The 21,719-nt window shown below is 49.5% G+C and overlaps 1 protein-coding gene across 4 annotated transcripts in view; it reads left to right on the plus strand.

The window, feature by feature from the left end:
- NAXD (NAD(P)HX dehydratase) overlaps window positions 1–21,719 on the plus strand; it is a 56,643-nt gene that overhangs the window by 17,013 nt on the left and 17,911 nt on the right. For all 4 annotated transcript variants that reach the window (XM_088458402.1, XM_088458396.1, XM_088458411.1 and 1 more), the window contains 2 exons: window positions 8,268–8,313; window positions 19,569–19,657. In XM_088458402.1, the coding sequence (XP_088314528.1) occupies window positions 8,268–8,313; window positions 19,569–19,657 (135 nt within the window). The remainder of the gene's footprint in view (window positions 1–8,267; window positions 8,314–19,568; window positions 19,658–21,719) is intronic.

Here is a 21,719-nt window from a genome sequence, read left to right on the forward strand (position 1 = left end):
CCATGTTTTAGGTACTAGGTGACTTCTTTTTGTATATCTTGCTAGCTATTTCAGTTAGATACAACTTGTTAACTTTTATATGCTTGCTTCCATATTTTGTGGAAGAGTGGGAAAATATATTGGCAACAACTCTCCCTGATGAGCAATGGCTGGGAATTCTGAGAAAAAAATCTATGGAGAGAAGTAGCAGATTCCATGAGTGTATCTATAGGCTATCAACTAGATGGCACCCTGAAGTAAATAAGAATGAATTCTTGCTCCAATCAATGTAGTGACACCGTTGCCCAGCAGGCATGAAAAATCACATTTCTACTTCAGGGTCCATAGGGGGTCCACAGGGTTGACCTTGGGGTATAGCTGGATCTGGATCCATGGGCACCACGCAGTTAAAGCTTTAGCTGCTCCCAGGATGCACTTGGGTCCGTCCTCCTCTATACCCCGCCCCCGGCCACAGCACCTCAGTTTGAGTTGGTGCCCGGCCGGAGTCGGGTCACCTGCGCAGGGGGGCTGCAGGAGCAGCCCCCAAAAGCTTTCTATTTTTATTTAAAAAAAAAAAAAAAAGAGCCTGTTAGATTTTTATTTTACAACAGAGGCTCTAGTGTGGCAGCGACGGGCTGTCTATGCAGACGCCCATGCTGCCGCTCTCCTTCCCCGCTGGCGCCGCGACGCCAGTACTGCACTGGGGATCGCGGCGGGAGGCCAGAGTCCGTACTAGCCGGACTCTGGGTCCCTCCCTGGACTGCTGCCGGAGTCGCCGGGGACAAGGTAAGCCGCGAGTCGCCGATTAGCGGCGGCTCGCGGGTTTTGCCTGCACATGCAGTCCTTTGCCCCCGGTCCTAGGGGACAGACCGGGGGCCGCTAGCGGTGGCGGCGGGCTCCCCCTCTGAGGAGGAATAACCCGTGGGACCACTAGACTACCAGGGATATATGGCAAGCGGGAAGCCTGCAGCCCTGGGATTAATATGCTAGCCAGGGGAGGAAGCCTTCCCTGTCAGCGGCTCCTCCCCTCAGCTCAGCGCGCCTTTCAGCACGGAGTCTGGCGTCGCTGAGCTGCAGATTCCTCGGCCACTCCTCCTCTGAGGTCTCCAGCGGCCATTTTCTCAAAGTGGCAGCGCAGATCTTCAGGGAGCACGCGGACCGGTCCCCCTGTGTACCTCTCCCCTGATTAAGGACAGCGTACACAGCACTATAGCCCTCCCAGACACTGAATCTGGGCAGGTTGATTGTAGTGTAAAGGTGCAGTGAGTATATCTTCCTGCATGGTATGTGACTTTTGCTAGTGCTGAGTGTCTGTGCTTATTTTCTACTTACTGTCAGCTTATACCTATCCCTTTACTTCTCCTACAAGCCCTACAGGTGTGTGGGGGAGGGGCGTTTCTACTGACCTCACTTATATAGATCACGTATTTGTGAGGTCCGTCACATACAGTTGTGTGCTACTCAGTGCCATATTGTGGGCTATTGTTCAGCACACCGGTGAGTGCGTTTTACTTCTACCCTGGTGCCAGATATATAATATATTCTGTCATGTCAGACGAGGAGGTTGAGCGCTCAGTGGCTCCGGTGTTGGCCTCCTGCGGACGCTGTTCTGCAGGAGTAGATAGGGAGGATTTGTCACAGGATGGCCTGTGTAGTCGATGCCAGGTGGCTCCTGGCCCATCCAGACCTTCTCTGGCGCAGGAACCACCGTGGGCGATGTTTTCTCAAGTGCTGGTGTCTATTGCGGACCGTCTGTCGGTCCCGACTGCTCTCCCTACTAGGGCGTTGCCCCAGCCGACCATCCCCCATTCCCCGGGTGTCCCGCAGTTATTGCGGAGTCCTCCTGGGTCTCAGTCGGTGGGTCCCTATGCGGGGTTGCCTATGTATATACAGGCTTCCCCTGTGCCGCAGCAGCCTGTGGTACCTTTTCAGGCCCCTATGGTGACTCCTCCACCCTGGGTGGATGTGCTCTCCAACTCTGTGCAAAATTTGGCGGCCGCTTCCTCGGCTTTTCAGTCAATGTTGCAGACTGACATGCCTTCTAGGATTTCAAAACGCCCACTCATGACACGGGCTGCTCAGGTATCGGACTCAGAGGGTTCCTCAGATGATGGGGAGGTCCCTGATGACACTGACTCGGACGCCTCGGTCCAGGAAATGGATACCAAGTCGTCCATTAATGTGCGAGCACTAGTTAGGGCGGTGCGAGCTATTCTTCTTATAGAGGATGAGGCACCGCTTCCTAAGTCGAAGTTTCCTAGTTTAAAAAAAACTAAGGTGGCTTCTGCGGTGTTTCCCCTGTCGGATCAGTTGACGGATCATATGGCGGTAGCTTGGCAGGCGCCCAGTAAGAGATTCCTTCCTCAGAAGCGGTTGGCTTCTAATTACCCCTTCCCTGAGGCACATTGTAAAAAATGGGAAACTCCACCGGCGGTGGATTCCCATGTCACCCGTTTAACTTGGGGCGCCACCTTACCATTACCGTCGATATCCTCGCTGAAGGATCCCACGGACAGGAAAGTTGAGACTTGCTTAAAGTCTATTTACTCCCTCTCCGGGGCGGTGGCCCGACCGTCCATGGCCATCTCCTGGGTGGCCAAGGCCATTGAGGGGTGGGCCAATGCATTGGAAGATACCTTCCCGGACGACGCTCCGGATGTCCAGCGGGCGTTGTTGGGACAAATGAGGGACGCTGCTTCTTACATTGGAGAAGCTTCTTTAGATGCTAGTCTGCTGACCTCGCGGGTATCGGCTGCAGCGGTGTCTGCCCGCCGATCCTTATGGTTGCGGTCCTGGAGAGCGGACTCTGATTCAAAGAAAGGTCTGGAGGCCTTACCTTTCAATGGGGAATTACTATTTGGTCCGGACTTGGACAAAATAGTGGACACCCTGGCTAAATCCAAGTCGGCCTTCCTCCCTTCGGCGGCACTGCCTGCTAAGGTTCGGAGTTCGGCTTTTCGTTCCTTTCGGGTTCAGGGTAAGGCGAAAGGTCAGTCCTTCCCGAGACAGTCTGCGAGTAAGACGGCCTCTAAACCCAAGAAGCAAGCCTGGAGTGCTCGGCGCCCTTCTTCCAAGCAGGAAAATAAACCTGCGGCCTGATGGGTCGGGCCTCCCTCTGGGGGACCTCAGAGTGGGAGGCCGACTTCTTCTATTTGCCCAGTGCTGGCACAATACCACCACGGATGCCTGGGTTCGAGAAGTGGTCTCCCAGGGGTACACCCTGTCTTTTCGGCACAGACCACCCTACCAGTTTTTCTGCACAAGTCCTTCTCAGGACAAGACCAAGGCGTTACAGGTTCAGGAGGCTATAGAGTCCTTGCTGAAAGCAGGGGTCATTGTTCCCGTTCCTCTATCACAACGAGGGACGGGGTATTATTCGTCTCTGTTTCTGGTGCAGAAACCCAATGGTTCTCATCGCCCTATCCTCAACTTGAAGTCTCTGAACAAATTCCTCAGAGTTCCCAAGTTCAGGATGGAAACGTTACGTTCCATCATTCTGGCGATGGAACCGGGGGATTACATGGTGTCCCTGGACATCCAGGACGCCTACCTCCATGTTCCGATAGCATCTTCACACCAGCGGTATCTGAGGTTCGCTATCCTTCAACACCACTATCAGTTCCGGGCGCTACCCTTTGGTCTCTCCACGGCACCGAGGGTGTTCACGAAGATTATGGCGGTCATGGCCGCACATCTTCGGAACCAGAATGTACGGCTGCTGCCGTACCTGGACGACCTCCTGTTGCTGGCGAGCTCCCCGGAGGTACTGCTTCAACATCTCCACCTGACGATCGCTTGCCTGCAAGCACACGGGTGGTTGATAAATTGGAAAAAGTCCTCCCTGATTCCATCACAGCGGATGGTTCATTTGGGAGCCCTGCTGGATTCGCGTCAGCAAAGGATCTTCCTGACTCCGGAGAAGGTCGCCTCCCTACAGCTGCGGATACGCAGTTGCCTGAGCCGTTGCCGCCTGTCGGTCCATTCGGCTATGAGAGTTCTGGGGTCCATGGTGTCGACATTCGACATGGTGGAATTTGCCCAGTTCCATTCCCGGCCCCTGCAGGGGCTGATTCTATCAGAATGGAACGGGTTACCTCACCGGATCCGCTCTCAGGTGCTGGTTTTGTCTCCGGACGTTCGGCTATCTTTGGCTTGGTGGCTTCAGACAGCTCATCTGGTCGAGGGGCGCCCATTTTGGATCCCGGACTGGGTCCTGCTCACGACGGATGCCAGTCTCCGGGGTTGGGGGGCAGTGACCGGCTCTTTGTCGCTTCAGGGTCGTTGGTCAGCGGAAGAAGCACTTCTCCCCATCAACATCCTGGAACTGCGGGCAGTATACAGGGCCCTGCAGTCGTCCGGCCCCGCTCTTCACGGAAGGGCGGTACAGGTGCAGTCCGACAACGCCACCACGGTGGCGTATATCAATCACCAAGGCGGAACTCGCAGTCAGGCAGCGATGTCGGAGGTGTCTCGTATCCTGTCTTGGGCGGAGGGTCACATTCCAGCGATCTCGGCGGTCTTCATCCCCGGAGTCCTCAATTGGGAGGCGGACTTCCTCAGTCGTCACGACGTGCATCCCGGGGAATGGTCGCTTCACCCAGAGGTGTTTCAGCTACTCGTGGACAGGTGGGGACTGCCGGAGCTGGACTTGATGGCCTCCCGTCACAATCACAAGTTGCCCGTTTACGGGTCAAGGACAAGAGACGCAGGTGCAAGTCTGGTGGACGCGCTGTCTGTGAAATGGACGTTTCACCTGGCGTATCTGTTTCCTCCGATATCCCTGCTTCCTCGGGTTCTGCGGAAATTCAAGCAGGACAGCGGCATGCTCGTGCTGGTAGCTCCGGCGTGGCCCAGACGTCCTTGGTACTCCGATCTCAGGAGCCTCTCCATCGACGCTCCGTACCTTCTTCCTCAACGTCGGGACCTGTTGTCTCAGGGGCCCTGCCTTTACCCGGATCTGGGTCGGCTGTCTTTGACGGCGTGGCTCTTGAGACAGCCGTCTTGAGGTCTCGGGGCTTTTCCAGTTCGGTTATTGGTACCATGCTCAGGGCACGCAAGCCTGCTTCAGCACGGATTTATCACAGAGTGTGGCACACTTACTTTCAGTGGTGTGAGTCCAGACTTTATGATCCTCAGGTGTTCCGAGTTTCTAGGATCTTGGAATTTCTTCAGTCAGGATTGGATCTCGGCTTACGCCTTGCATCTCTGAAGGTTCATGTGTCCGCCTTGTCCGTGTGGTTTCAACGGCGGATTGCAATACTACCAGACGTTCACACCTTTTTCCAAGGTGTTCTCAGGATCCAGCCTCCCTTTGTGCCTCCTGTGGCTCCTTGCGACTTGGCGGTGGTGCTACGGGTCCTGCAGGGTCCTCCGTTTGAGCCTCTTGAGGCGGTGGAGCTCAAGTGGCTGACATTTAAGACGGTTTTTCTCCTGGCAATTGCTTCGGCCAGGAGGGTGTCTGAATTGGGGGCGCTTTCCTGTCGCCCTCCTTTCCTGATTTTTCACCAGGACAGAGCGGTGCTCCGCACTCGTCCTGAGTTTTTGCCCAAAGTGGTCTCGAAGTTCCATATTAATCAGGAACTTGTTGTGCAAGCTTTTCAGTCCCCTGATCTTTCAGCTGGTGAGACTTCCTTAGATGTGGTCCGGGCGCTTAGAATTTATGTAGACCGGACGGCTTCGGTTAGGAAGTCTGATTCCTTGTTTATCCTCTTTGGTTTTCACAAGAGGGGTTGGCCTGCCAACAAACAAACGTTAGCCCGTTGGCTTCGTTCCGTTATTTGTGAGGCTTATGCACAGGAGGGCTTACCTGTGCCAGCCTCTGTTAAGGCTCATTCCACTCGTTCTGTGGGTCCCTCTTGGGCTGCTAGACGTGGCGCTTCTGCTGTTCAGCTGTGTAAGGCGGCCACTTGGTCTTCAATTCAAACGTTTTTGAGGTTCTATGCGTTTGACACCTTTGCCTCTCAGGATGCATCCTTTGGGCGCCTGGTACTCCTTTCAGCACAGGAGCGTCCCCTCCCTTAGTTGTACTGCTTTGGGGCATCCCCAAGGTCAACCCTGTGGACCCCCTATGGACCCTGAAGTAGAAAACAAGAGATATGGTAAGAACTTACCTTTGTTATCTCTGTTTCTACGAAGTCCATAGGGTCCACAGGGCGCCCGCCCTGACGCACCTGGCTTCAAATGGGCTGTGTGGCTGGTCACCGGTTTTCCGTCTCCCATTTCTGTGAGTATGGTTTCTTGTGTGTTCCAGTCTTCCTTCTCTCTGTTTAGTCTCCTCCTCCGGCCTTGGCTGCTTACCAACTGAGGTGCTGTGGCCGGGGGCGGGGTATAGAGGAGGACGGACCCAAGTGCATCCTGGGAGCAGCTAAAGCTTTAACTGCGTGGTGCCCATGGATCCAGATCCAGCTATACCCTAAGGTCAACCCTGTGGACCCTATGGACTTCGTAGAAACAGAGATAACAAAGGTAAGTTCTTACCATATCTCTTGTTTTTGTGGTCTTGTCCTGTCATCTGGGCTTTTTAATTAGAGGTTCTAAATACACCTTAATTTTTCTAACACCAGGGATTCCTGCCATAGTTCTATTGCCTAACTAGGCTGCTACTCAAAATATAAGACGACTTTAATTCCTGACCCTCTCAATGCAGCCAGTATTGTCAATAGTCCTCATTCCTAAAGGCTGAAAGGCTACTCTGGATCCCGGTATCTCTGAATGGACCATTAGTTGTGAGGTCACTATGCAAATGTAGGAAATCTGCTACACAACCTGTCAGATATACCCCATATTTATAAGGTTGTAAATTTAGGCTTTCCCCGATTTATAGCATATAAACAGCGTGCTATCATTTCATACTTCATCCAGCTTCAATCCATCCAAAGTAAAACACAAGACCCTGCTGCTCTCACACAAAAGGCGGATGTAATCAGAAGGTGCTGGACATACTGCTAAATCTGACTTCTCATTGGGAAGTATGGTAATTACACATTTGTACTATTCTTCATATGTACGAGGATACACTGGAACTATATTTGTAACACTGCTAATCCAGTTATTCATGTGCCTTTTGGAGTCTTAGTATATAGAACTACAAACACACTGTTAATTGGAGAGTGCTTATAGACTTGAGTCTTTTTCCAGTTTTAACGTTATGAATTCACTGACTAATTGATTGTTTTATATTTTGTAATTATTGTTCACATAGGCTAGTTTCACACTTGCTGTTTTTTTTGCCGGATGTGAAAAATAGTGGTGGCTGGAAGCATGTGACGCCTTTCGCAAGGCACGGTCGCTGTGTTACAGCCGGGAATATCCACTGTGCAGGACGTCTGCTGTGCCGTGTCTGTCCCGTTCCTGCACCCCAGTGGTGTATAGGAAACAATGTTTCCTTTCACAGACATGGGCTTGTGCTGCTGCTACTACTGCTGTGCATGCCCAATAAAGAAAGAAAGAAATAAAAGCGGCTCAAAGCCGCTGCTTGTGAAAGGCACTGAGTGCCTGAAAAAGCCCAGTCGGCTACTGCCAGTTTCTTGCCCGGCCATCCAAAACCGTCAGGGGTGTAACTGGCCATAGAGTGTGTAATGAGAAATATAATAAGACTGGGAAATGTGTTCTACAGTACAGCTAACATGATTCCCATGCTATGAGCAATTGTAGAGGTTAGCACAAAATCCATAATACTCGTGCAGGCAACAAATGTGAAAAGACTGTCGCAACAGTACTGATTCATCTAGCACAAACATACATGGGTAATAGGTCTATTTAACAGCACTTAAATATGTCATACATCTGTTGTACAGAGACCCTCTTAGCTCAGTAACTCACAAGTCTTCTGAATTTCTTGGCACCACCATGTCACTTTCCAAACATTCATGGTATGTCAGATGTGCATGCTGAACACACACTTTCCTTGATGTTTGCAGTGTGGGACTGACAGCAGAGAACTTACCTTTCTATCAGTACAGAGTGCCATGAAAAGCCATGCTTATAGTGCGCTAAGCAGAAAGTGGCTTTTGCACTGATCCTTTGCCTGAGACTGAATCTATCTGCAACCACACAACCCACCAAACAGAATCCAGGATTTGTTATATCCCTAGTATCAATGCACTGATCCTTAATGCACAGGTCAAAGCAGGTGGTATGATGTGTAATACTTACTATGCAATTTGTCTCAAACTTCCTGATTCTTGTGTCTTACATAGCAATATGTTTTAATTGTTTTTATCACGGTACCAATAAACTGATTGCTGTGAATGAAGTGAACGTACTTGTAATATTGCATTCTTTTACAGATATACTGGGGCTCCATATTTTGCTGCAATTTCAGCTCTCAAAGTGGTAAGTACAATTAAAAAATATTGTATGATTACATTATTGTATGTCTGTTAATATTTCATTGGATTAACGTCAAACTCAATGTGCATGCAGCTTTTTAGGTGTGCGTAAAAATCAGCAGAGTTCTAATAGTACTTTGCATAATTAAAGTTTATTGGAACACAAACTAACTGCTAGGTTCATGTAAATAGATGCAATAGCCTGTCACACACACTGTAAAAGTTTATTGCAGTATTAAAACACAATTTTTTCTAAAGTTGTTTGCAACCAACAGAAATACACTCCTTCTACAATGTGCTAGTATCACACCAGCCTTACAGTAGATGTCTAGTACGGTGTACGTTTCTCCGTTATCCTAGGGGTTTTTCACTCCAATCATCAAGAACCACCACTAGGTCATATTTTCAGGATTTTTGTCTGTGGAAACAGGTGGGATTATTACAGACCCAGCAATATATACTTGTATGTGAATAAAGAAATCAAGGGATGATGGTATATACCCTCTAGCGGTTAATGGATCGCGATCATTCTTTACGCATTTCTCCGCCTGGGTGATTGGTCAGCGGCTTCCTCGGATACTTCTGAGGAAGCCGCTAATAAATCACACAGGCGGAGAAACACCTGAAGGATCGCGATCCATTAACCGCTAGCTGGTACATACCATCATCCCTTGCAAAGGAGTATCGTGCTAAGCGGAGGTGGATAGCTTTAATTTAAGAGCAGAGAGAGAGGAGATTTTTTCCTGCTATGCTTCCTACCTAAAATATACATGCATGCTAAAAGAACGCTAGGATTTTTCTGCATGGCTTGACTGACTAATCACTATTGCTAAACAAACTGCTTTCTCCTCTCCTTGCTCGCCTAAAGGACTGCAAAGCTTGTGCTAACATCTGCAAAAATTATCATAGCTGACTGCTTTTTATAAACTTGCCTGACTGACCTTAGGCTGCTGAAAATCGAATGAACCTTTCATAAGCTATTCTTAGCTATAATATCAGCTGACCCTGCTCACGTCATGTGCACTATGCACTAGTGAAATAAGGATTACAGACAATTACATGATATTTGTGAAAGGGTCTGTATTTAGGTTATTACTGGTATAAATACCAAGGTTTTTGTTATATCCTAAGCTTAAGTCTGATGTGGATTGGTTATTTTATTTACTACTACAGGTATAAGCCATTTTATGATGCATTTATTAATTAATAGGTTTGTGGTCACACTGGCTGGTCAGTGGATCATATTTTATTAATATTTTTATTACATTTCCTATAGATTAGCGCTATCTACTGTCTTTTTGCATTATCTGAGCTAGATCGATTATTTTACCTCAGCAAGTGGATGTCACAGAGAGCACTTTGTAATATAAACTTGCTCAGCTGTATATGTATTGTGTAATTTCTGTGCCCATAATGTCTATTCCAAGTGCTTTTTCCAGATGGTCCTAGGTAAAGTAAGCGCATTTATTAAGACTTCAGTTGTGATGGGAGGTGACTTTAATTTAGTGGCTTCTTCCTATATGGAATAACAATGCCGTCCTCGCTGTGGCTGTAAACTTCCTACACTGGATGTTCCTTGTTTTGCTTCTAAGTTACATCTGGCAGATGTATGAAGGACATTGCACCCTACAGACAGAGGCTTCTCTCCTACCTCGCTAAATCTGTTAAGCTCCGCAATATGCTGGAGGCTAAATAGCGGGAATACGAATTTAATAACATGGACTATGTCAATGACCGCCTCTTCTGGCAGGCAGCACTTAAGCAAGCACTCAAATCTAGACCCTCTCCCTCCCTATGTGAAGGGGAAATGTCATTTTTATGGAATATTAAGTAAACTTACTGACAGTCAAACTTTACAGAAAAACGTCCAGTTATGTAAATTTGGTAACAAGTTGAGGCGTCTCCTATCCAATTTATTACTCAATGAATAGTGCCCTTTCCTCTTTTCCCACCCTGCGCGTGCCTGTAGTGAGTAGATTCAGGCCACCAATGGAGACTGAAGTGCTTCAATCTAAATAGGTTTTTATGCTAGCAGAAAGGTACCAACAGTGCAATAGCTTCTTACACAGGAGTATAAACAGCAAACTCAGGGCCTGATTCAGACCCGCTTGCGAGCACTATGCGCTCGCAAGTTGGTTGATGGTGGCTCCGTCGTGCGCAATGCTGTCGATGTTGAGTGACAGCACGCCCCCTTTGGTGGGCGGGATGGGGGCGTGGCTGCCCAGACGGAGGCGTTCCCATGGGAACGCCTACCGTCTGGGGCCGGCCCCACTGACATCACAAGTGATGTCAGTGGGAGTGCTTTCGGCTCTGTTTGAACCGAAAGCACTCTTGGGCTTGCGGCAATGAGACCCTACCACAAGGGTCTCGTTGCAAGCCCGATGGTCGCGATGGTCACCCACAGCTATGCGAGCGGCCAAGGGGCCACTCAAAAAAAAACAAAAACAGAGGACCGGCCTTGATTCAGAGCGAGCACTCTGTCAGAGTGTCCGGCTCTGAATCAAGCCCTCAGTTTGGCTCCTTTGCGGTCTATAGGATTTAGCTCTATAAATCAGAACCACTTCCAATTTGGGATTGTTGTTGCCTGTCGTTGTAGGTCAGTTCCATATTGCATGTCATTTTAAAAATGTAGGGATTCATACTCGTCATGATGTCTTCCCTTCTACTCTCAACTTTACCGCAGTCATTGATGAGAGAGCCCATTTGCTGGTTGCCTGGAAACTATTGCGTCCCATCTTGTTAGGCTGTCATATTTCCCAAGCTATCATACCCTATCCTTCGTCACTCCTTAGCAGATATTGTTTGATGCTCTAAACTATTCACTACAGTTTTAGGCAAAAAAACAAGAATTGCTAAGTCTAAGCTAATTTTCCTAGAACTAGAGGGTCGCCCGGGCTTGCCAGCTCCTGTCACTAAACTCTTTAGCTTTGCACTTATGCAGTGCCCCCAGGCTGAAGTAGTGCCCCCAGACTGGCCCCTTATGCAGTACCCCTGGCTTAAATAGTGTCCCTTGTGAAGTGCCCCAAGTAGCAGCCCCCCTATACAGTGCCCCCAGTAGCAGCCCCCTACTGTGTAGGGCAGACCGCTACTCACTGCGGTCTGCCTATGCTTGTGGGGCCCTGGGGACACTAGCAGCAATGCACCGACATTGTACTGTTACACGCAGGGCCGGACTGGGACTAAAAATAGGCCCTGGCATTTTTAAGCACACAGGCCCACCTCCGTGTCAGCATTTGTTTCCTGGCACAGACTGCTCCCTTTAATATCCCTAACTCCTTCCACTGCTTAGTCTATTCTCTTACACATATAATTAATATTAGAACAACATAAAAGTGTACATTATGCTCTGTATTAAAATACACACAAAAGAGCACATCCTGCAGGGTATTCATACATGTGCCATAGTCAAACATTGGATATTCGGTTGATTCTGTTAGGTAAAGCTGGCACTACATTGGTGTAGATAACACCCAAAGATATTCTTCACCCTCTTTCTCTGATCCCGCTTCTTTGCCTCTTCCATCCCTTGTCCTGTTTTTTTTTTCACGGAGAGGACCCTGACGTCATCAGCCAGTGCCCAGCGTCATTCCCTACCATCCAAGTGGGCATAGAGTGGGAATACAACCATGTGGCGAGCGTAGCGAGCCACCGTGCCTGAAGCTTGGCCAGCGCAGCGAGCCCGCGAAGGGATAACAAACTTGTTTAAGTTGGGACAAAGTACCTCTTTAGCTGGTTGTCATGGGCAGGAACTGCACTTCCGCCCTCACTCACGTCACTTCCAGGTCCCTAACGCGAAGGGGAAATACAGCCAATCGTCCTTCTAAGTCTGTCTTTGTCTCCATTCTGCCCATCTTTCTTATTTGTTTGTGTGATGGAGAAAACTGAGGGTGATGGTGTTACTTACGCTGAGCATTTACTATACAATTATCTGGCCGATCCACTCAATATCAACTGATTGGCCAGATAATTGTACAGTGTTTGCACGAGGCCGATCAGAAAATATCGATTGGTCAGACATGCTGGAAGTGGAGTTATGGGGAGGGTGAAGGGGGGGTTACTGGGTAGGTGAGGATGAGGACACTAAGGGGGAGTTACAGGGAAGATGAGGGCTGGGTCACTGAGAGGGGGTTACAGGGAGGGTGAGGACGAGGGGCAGTGCCAGATTAAGGTCCACATGGTTTTGAAGCTGAAACTTATAATATAACTACACAGAACATCACTGAACTACCAACCCCCAACATTACTGCACTCCCTTCCCACACTACCTCTCCACGCTACATTACTGCACTCCCTTCCCACACTACCTCTCCACGCTACATTACTGCACTCCCTTCCCACACTACCTCTCCACGCTACATTACTGCACTCCCTTCCCACACTACCTCTCCACGCTACATTACTGCACTCCCTTCCCACACTACCTCTCCACGCTACATTACTGCACTCCCTTCCCACACTACCTCTCCACGCTACATTACTGCACTCCCTTTCCACACTACCTCTCCACGCTACATTACTGCACTCCCTTCCCACACTATAGGGCATATTTATTAATGATTGTGATTTCTTTGTGGTCTTGAAGTGAAAATTCCACCACAATTTGCAATGTGATGTACTGAAAAAACATGGCTATGCATTACTGTGTCAGTGCCGGGACAGTAGCTGTCCTGATGAATTAGTACCTGTGCTGTGAACTGCTTTTCAGCTTGTCTGGGGAAAATGCAAAAGTCTTCCCCCTTGTTCTCCTCACACTCACATCCTCTCATGAAGGAACAGACAATCTTGAGCTTCTTGACCAGTTCTCTGGATGTTGATGATCTTCTGCAAAAGGTAAGTGTTTATTGTGTTCATTTAAAGTTTTAGTTATTGATTTTTAAATTTAATGAATTCTACACACCATGCGAGCTACCCCAAAATTAGGGGCTTGCAATCTAGTCTCCTCTGCAAGGGAGGCAGGTGGGGCTGCATAGAAAAAGGGGAGGAATCTGAAACGGCTGCAAGCCTTACCACTTATACAGATGGCATTCACTATGGTAGTGATCTGTCTGTCACCGACCATCTATCCCCACGCCATGAACAGTACATGAGAAAATGCACATACTGTAACAACAAAGTGTCCCCAGACATTATTACAGAATATATAGTAATGCTCTGTGTGTAGCAACTGCACAAGGTTATATGCCAGGGGTTTATACCTCCACACATTACATCACTGTGCTACATGACTACACTACCTCCCATGCTACATAACTGCACTACCACTCCCTGACACTACACTACATCAGTGTACTACATGACTACACTACTTCCCCATGCTACATAACTGCACTACCACTCCCTGACTCTACACCACTACACTACATCAGTGTACTACATGAGTACACTACCTCCCCATGCTACATAACTGCACTACATCAGTGTACTACATGACTACACTACCTCCCCATGCTACATAACTGCACTACCACTCCCTTACACTACATCACTACACAACTACACTACCTCTCCATGCTACATAACTACAATTTCTACTTCAGGGTCCATAGGGTATCCACAGGATACCTTGGGGGTATAGGCGATGGCGGCAGACATCCAGGCACCACAGAGTTAAATTTTCAGCCTCCCAGGATGCACTGGGATTCCTCTCCTATACCCCGCCCCCGAGCCTCAGGCCCTCAGTTTTCGTAGGTGCCTGGCCGGACCAGTCGCACCGTACAGAGGGGGGTCTTTTTAAGGCCCAATAATATTTATTCGCAGCTGTGGCTGCACAACTAGAGTGCTCCAGCATAGGACAGTCAGTATTGACGTCCATGCTGTCACTCCTACACCCCGCCGGTACCAGAACGCCGGTACCGATCCGGGGATGCTGGTAGGTAGCTGGGGTCACAGCTAGCGGTGATCCCCGGCTACCTGGACTGTGGCCGGATGCACGGGGAACAAGGTAAGCGGCGGGGTCCCGCGGTGGGCACCCGCCGGAAACACAGTCCTGTTTGGTCCCCAGGCAGGGGGCTCCCTGGGGACCGGCTGCGCGTGGGGCCAGGTACTGATCCTGCGCCTTCCACTAGACCACCAGGGACAGCGGGCCGCAGCATGTGTCCCAGGGGTTGATAGCACGCCAGGGGAGAACGCCTTCCCTGTCTCACAGCCGGCGTCTCCCCCGCTGCACAGTGCCATTCCACAGCGGTCTGAGCGGGCTGTGTCAGCGCTCCTCCCCCGGGCCCTGCCTTCTCTCTGCTCCTCGGTGGCCATTTTCTCACTACATGTGCTGGGGATGGCAAACGCTGCTGGAAGCTGATACAGATGCCATTGCGGTCCGGGTCCCCCGCATACCTCTCCTTCAATTAAGGTCAGTGTATGCAGCACTGTTTCCTACCAGGCTCTGGTCTGTGTAGTTGATCGCAGTGCTTGTAATGCAGGATGTTATCTGTGCATTGTATGTGACTTAAATGCTAGAGCTGTTTGCCTGTACTTTCATTTCTGACTGTCAGCCTTTTCCTATCCCTGTTCTTCTGCTACAGCCCTTGCGGTGCGGTGTCGCAGGGTGTTTATTACCTCACAGTAAGCGTGGTTTTTCTGTGTGGGAGGTCACATACGCTCCGTTCACACTCCTCATGTCGGAAAGTGAACGAGGATATCCTCTTCCAGCTATAATGTACTGATATCATGTGCAGTTAGCGGAGGGATATGTAGATGCTGAGGGTTTATGGAGGGCATGTTGTATTCAGGGTTCTCCAGCATGCAGGACAGGTCCTCCACGGAAATACCGTGCAGGTACAGTCTGACAACGCCATCATGATGGCTTGTGTAAACCACCTAGGAGGTTCCCGAAGTCAGGCGACACTAACAGTGGTGTCCCGAATTCTGGCTTGGGTGAAAGGCTATATCCCTGCCGTCATCGGCAGTGTTCATTCAGGAATCCTCAGATGGAAAGCAGGCTTTCTCAGCCGTCAAGACGTGCATTCAGGGAAATGTCCTCTTTATCAGGAGGTGTTCAATCTTCTGGTGAACAAGTGGAGCCTTTCAGAGATGTGACTCTTCTGATAGACGTAGGTAGGTCCAGTGGACCTTCCAAGTTGTGTACCTCGTCCCTCCGTTATCCCTTCTTCCTCCAGTAATAGCAAGAAGGAGGCACGCTCCTGCTGATAGCTCCAGCGTAGGCCAGATGGCACTATTACTCAGATCTTCGGAGCCTCTCAGTTAACACTCCGAAGCTGTTGCCTCTACGCCCGGACCTGTTGTCTCAGGATCCTGGCTGATACCCAGACCTGGGTTGTCTGTCCTTTACGGTGTGGCGGTGGAGACTGCCCTCTTAAGGTCTAGGAGTTTTTCCAGCTCTATAGTTAAAAGGGGCTCTGTCCATGCTAAGAGCTCGGAAGTTTTTATCTGCAAGAATTTACCATTAGGTATGGTATACTTTCTTTCAGGTGTCGCCCTAGAGGCTAGGCTCCTCGGGTATTCCGGATATCCAGAGGTTGGCTTTCCTACAGGTGGGCTTAGATAACGGTCTTCGCCTTGCTTACCTCAAGGTGCAAGTTTCTGCCCTGTTAGTATGGTTTCAGTGTAGGATTGCTACTCTTCCTGATGTCCGCACGTTTGTGCAGGGTGTACATTATATTCAGCATCCCTTTGTTCCACCTGTGGCTCCTTGGGATTTGGCTGTGGTCCTTAGGGCTCTCGGAGGACCGCCATTTGATCCACTGGGCTCAGTGGATTTCAAATGGCTTACGGCTAGGACTGTATTCCTTCTGGTTCTTAATTTGGCCAGTAGGATCTCAGAATGGGAGGCTCTGTCATGTAGACCTCCCTGTTTCTCATCTTTCCTAGGAACAGGGCAGTGCTTGCCTTTACTTCCCCAGTCCTGTCTGCTGGTGAGGCCTATTTGGCTGTGGTACGGGTGCTAAGAATTTAAGTTGACCGTACCAGTCCATTTAGGAAATCAGACTCTCGGTTTTGTCCTTTCTGGTTTCCATAAAAAGGGTTGGCCTGCCACTACGCTAACTTTGGCAGAATGGATTCACAGGTCTTCCTGTTCCATCCTCTATTAAAGCTCTTCCACTAGGTCTGTGGGTCCTTTGTGGGCAGCTCGACATGGCGCCTCAGCGGTGATTGGCAGCCACGTGGTCATCTGTCCATATTTTTGTAAGGTATTATGCTTTTGATACCTTCGCCTCTCAGGATGCTTCCTTTCGGCGGCCGATTCTCCTTACAGCACAGGAGCGTCCCCACCCTTAAAGGATACTGCTTTGGGACATCCCCAAGGTATCCTGTGGATACCCTATGGACCCTGAAGTAGAAAATATGAGAGATGGTAAGATCTTACCCTTGTTATCTCTATTTCTACGAAGTCCATAGGGTTCCACAGGACTCCCGCCCTGTCGCACCTGTACTGCAGATGGGCTTTGATCTGGTCACCGGTTTCTCCGTCTCCTTCTGGTGAGAATGTGATTCTTGTGTGTTCCAGACTGTCTTCTCTCTCTTTTTTGCTCCTGCTCCGGCCTATGGCTTGTTACGACTCTGAGTGGCCTGAGGCTCGGGGGCGGGGTATAGGAGAGGGACCCCAGTGCATCCTGGGAGGCTGAAAATTTAACTCTGTGGTGCCTGGATGTCTGCCGCCATCGCCTATACCCCCAAGGTATCCTGTGGAACCCTATGGACTTCGTAGAAATAGAGATAACAAGGGTAAGTTCTTACCATATCTCATATTATCACTTCCTTACACTACACTACACTTTATCACTTAATAATTTACCTCCCCACACGACATCACCACAATACATAACTGCTCCCCATACTACATCACTATACTACCTCCCAACACTGCATCACATTACATCATACACTTACTACCTCCTCAAACTACATCACTATACTATCTCCCACACTACATCATACACTCACTACATCACTATACTATCTCCCCACACTACTTCATGCATTTACTACCTCCCCACACTACATCGCTATACTATCTCCCCACACTACTTCATACACTTACTACCTCCCCACACTACATCGCTATACTATCTCCCCACACTACATCACTATACTATCTCCCCACACAATATCACTATACTATCTCCCAACACTTCATCATATACTTACTACCTCCCCATACCACATTACTAGGCACCAACCACACCAATCGACTTACTTATATAGTACTGGCCACTGCAGTCTCAGCTGGCGTCTGTGTCAGCAGCTCATGAGGTCCAAAGATGGCGTCCAGTCCCCTCAGGTCCCTGCCAGCGCCGCGCTTTTTTATCCTTGAGCTGGGCCAGCCGCGTCATGACATCACCGCGGCGGCCGCACATGACACTCCAGTTGGTGTTGCGCTGCTCGCGCACCAGTCAGCCCCCCTACAGTCAGCTCACAGGAGGCAGGAGCTAATGGAGCCGTTTGCCCTGGGCCACGCCCCCGCCGCGCATCACCCGCAGCACATAACGCCCAGCAAGTTGCCAGCTCCCAGTCGCTGCTAAATCTACCCACATTCACACTTCCGCTGTCCGCGTAATGACGTCATGACGCGACCGCGTCATGACATCATTACGCAATGATGCAGCCGCCGCGCAGGGAAATAAAAGGGGAAATGCTGATCACTGAAGTGCCGGCCGGGTAAGCCAGCGCTCAGCGTCAGCCCCATCGGCCCTTCTGGCATTTGCCAGAAGTGCCCGATGGCCAGTCCTGCCCTGGTTACACGTGTGTGTGTGTGTGTGTGTGTGTGTGTGTGTGTGTATTCTTTGTCTGCTGATCCACTCTCAGTCCCTCTATTGGTTACCAGTTTTCTATCGTATTCAATATTAAATATTTTTATTTACATGTAAGGCGATTAATCAAACCACACCAAAATACATCTCTTCGCTTATCTCAAAATATCTCCCCACCCGACCTCTCCACTCAGCACAAGATCTGCATCTCTCATTCACACACATTACCTGCTCCCATTCACAATTACAAGACTTTGTTTCAGGCTGCACCCACTCTGTGGAATGTTCTCCCATGCACAATAAGACTTTCCTCTGGTCTCCAAACCTTCAAGTGTTCCCTGAAAACTCACCTCTTCAGAAAAGCTTATTAGATTCCAGATCCGCCCACATAACCTTTTCCCTATCTAATTACATCCCATCTTACAGTCAACACATAATTTCACATATTTTCTCTTTCTTCACTTTCACTTCCTCCTGACCCTAGGCCAACATACCTGTGTGAATATATCATACAGCCCATTAAGAACCTTTGCAATCCAGCTGGACCATTATGCAATAGGCAGCACCTATCCTTGTGTGTCAGTGCCTATTTCCCTATAGATTGTAAGCTTGTGAGCAGGGCCTCCCTACCTGTATGTCTGTCTGTAATTACCCAGTTTTGCTTTACTTCTGTTTCCGCTTGTAAAGCGCAACAGAATATGCTGTGCTATTTGTGTGTTCATCTAGGTCCGGCAGCGGACCTACAGAAAGGGCACATTGAAAAGGGGGGTGTATATTATATTAGATGCGTCCCCTTTTCATCACACTTGGGGGCGTATTTGGCACTTACGAACATGCCAGGCTGCCCCCAAGCGCTGCTGTCAGTGTGAATGGATGCTTGATGCATGTTCTCCTGTACACCACATTCATCCCATCCGCTATGCAGAACAGCAGATGGAACGATGCTATGAATGACCACCGGGAACGATGAATTGGGCATATCCACTATATATGTGTACTATATATATATATATATATATATATATATATATATATATATATATATATATATATATATATATTATACATACTCTTGGAATGTAAGCTCTTACGAGCAGGGCCCTCTACCCTCTTGTGCTTCTCCCTACTTTGGTTTCATCCACTTCTTACTCACCACTAGGGCACCTAACACTTGGTTGCTTTGCTCTGTTGCTTATCTGGGTGTTATGGTTGCTAATGTAGCAATATATGTTTTCCATGTCCTGGTCCTGTATTGTATTGTATTCTGTAAGTCGCTTGTCTACAATTTGTTTATGTACTTTTGGAACAAGTAAGGAAAGATGGGAAGGTTTAGTAATTTAAGAAGTTAATTTGATTCTAGTTGATATTATACTTGTATGTAAATAGTCTTAGAACATATTGGTACAAGAGATGTCAGTGACTATTTACTAAACCTCTAGGGTTTTACTGTAGCAGAATGTAATTTGTGATGTTACCTTGCCAACATTTTGGCCACGCCTTATACTTACAAAGCCAGTTTACGTTTTTCTGATCTCCTGTTCTTTATTCTCCATAGGGTGCAGATTTATCCCAAGTATTTTGTACCAAAGATGCAGCAAGTGTCATTAAGTCGTACAGTCCGGAGCTGATCGTACATCCAGTTCTGTAAGTTTTATTTTTTCTACTCCGTATTAACCAAATACTGACTAGCCAAAATAGCAGATGCTTATTAGGACTTTTTGTTAAAATATTTAATTCATCCCAGATTGTCATTCACAGGCCTAGCAACATGCCAACATATGTTTTTAGCTTATATCTTTCTTTTCTACTTCAGGGTCCATAGGGTATCCACAGGATACCTTGGGGTATAGGTGTGACGTCAGTCGCAGGGCACCAAAGAGTTAAGCTTTCAGCCTCCCAGGATGCACTAGGTCCCCCTCCTATACCCCGCCCCCGGGCCAAGGCACCTCAGTTTAGTTTGGTGCCCGGCCGGCGTCGGGCGCACCTGTCGGAGTGGGGGCTAGAAGAGCCCCTGAAGCTTTCTTCAGTGCAGCTGTGGTTGCACATCTGGATGTACAGCATGGACAGTCAATCCTGACGTCCATGCTGTCTTCCCTACACCCCCGCCGGTACCAGAACGTCGGTACCGATCCGGGGATGCTGGTGAGCATCTGGGGTCACAGCTAGCGGTGACCCCAGATGTTCCGGACCATGGCCGGATCCAAGGGGGACTAAGGTAAGCAGCGGGGTCCCGCGGTGGGTCCCCGCTGGTCACATGGTCCTAAGTCCCCAGGCAGGGGGCTCCCTGGGGACTGGCTGCAGCGTGGAGCCAGGTACTGAACCTGCGCTTTCCACTACCCCCTGGGACAGCGGACCGCAGCAGAGCGGTAGCGCTGCGGCGTCCCAGGGGTTAAATGCATGCCAGGGGAGCGCGCCTTCCCTGTCTCACAGCCGGCGCCTCCCCCGCTGCACACAGCCCTCTCTGCACTGTGCTGACTGGTCCTGTGTCAGCGCTCCTCCCCCAGGCCAGCTTCTCTCTGCTCCTCGGCGGCCATCTTCTCTGCAACGCATGGTGAACGCTGCTGGAAGCCTGGAAGGAAGCATCGTGGTCTGGGTCCCCCCGCATACCTCTCCTCCGCTGTGGCTCAGGTCTGTGTATGCAGAGCTGTGTCCTACCAGGCCCTGTGTCTGTGTAGTTGAGTGATCAGCGCTGTTAGTGCAGGAATTGTTATTTCTCTGCATTGTATGTGACTGTGCTAGCGCTGCTGCCTGTAACTTTATCTTCTCAAAACTGTCAGCTTTATTACTGTCCCTGTTCTTTCTGCTAAAGCCCTTGCAGTGCGGTGCTGCAGGGTGGTCTCTCGCCTATTTAATACTTAATTGGTGAGAGAGGTCACATACGTGGTGCCATCATGTCTGAAAGTGATTTTCCCCTCCGGCTACAGTGTACCACGTGCAAAGTACCGTTAGCGGAGGGGGAGGGTAGCGCGGAGGGCCTTTGCCGGCAGTGTTTGTCCATGGCGCGGCCTATTACGGTTACAGCACCGGTACAGGAGCCGCCCTGGGCTTGTTTCGCTCAGGCGTTAACAGCTTTAGTGGGCCAGTTAGCTCCGCAGCCCGCGTTTACTCCGATGGGTTTGTCCAAGCAGTCTGTGGTGTCGTCACCCATGCAGGGGTTCCCACGACAATTGGTGGTACCCCACAGTCTCCCTATTTCCCCGCTCCCGGGTTCTCAGGAGCCAGCGTGGGTTAACTCCCTGACGAGTTCTGTACAGCACTTGTCGGATGTGTTGCAAGGGGAGTCTGTGATGCGGCCTCATAAAAGGCCGGTGGCGTCTCTTTCCGCTCCTTATGAGGATGACGAAGGGACGTCTGATGATGGGGAGATTCTGGATCCTTACGATCAGGAACCTCTCCATACTAAGGACGCTGATGCTAAGTCCAAAGTATATATTCCTGGACTTATTCGGGCGGTCCGCACAGCCTTGGTGATTGAGGACGAAGTTCCCCCAGCGGCTAAATCTAAGTATGCCTTTTTCAAAGATGTGAAGGGCGATGCCACAGTCTTTCCTCTTTCGGGTCAGTTGGTGGACCATTTAGAGGAGGCGTGGAAACAACCTGGCAAAAGATACCAGCCGCAGAGACGCCTGGCGGGGGCTTATCCGTTCGCGGATAATTATTTTGCTAAGTGGGAATCCCCTCCACAGGTGGATTCTCACGTGACCCG

Source organism: Taudactylus pleione, unplaced genomic scaffold, assembly GCF_031769625.1.
Source record: "Taudactylus pleione unplaced genomic scaffold, aTauple2 ptg000041l, whole genome shotgun sequence".
Classification (NCBI taxonomy): domain Eukaryota; kingdom Metazoa; phylum Chordata; class Amphibia; order Anura; family Myobatrachidae; genus Taudactylus; species Taudactylus pleione.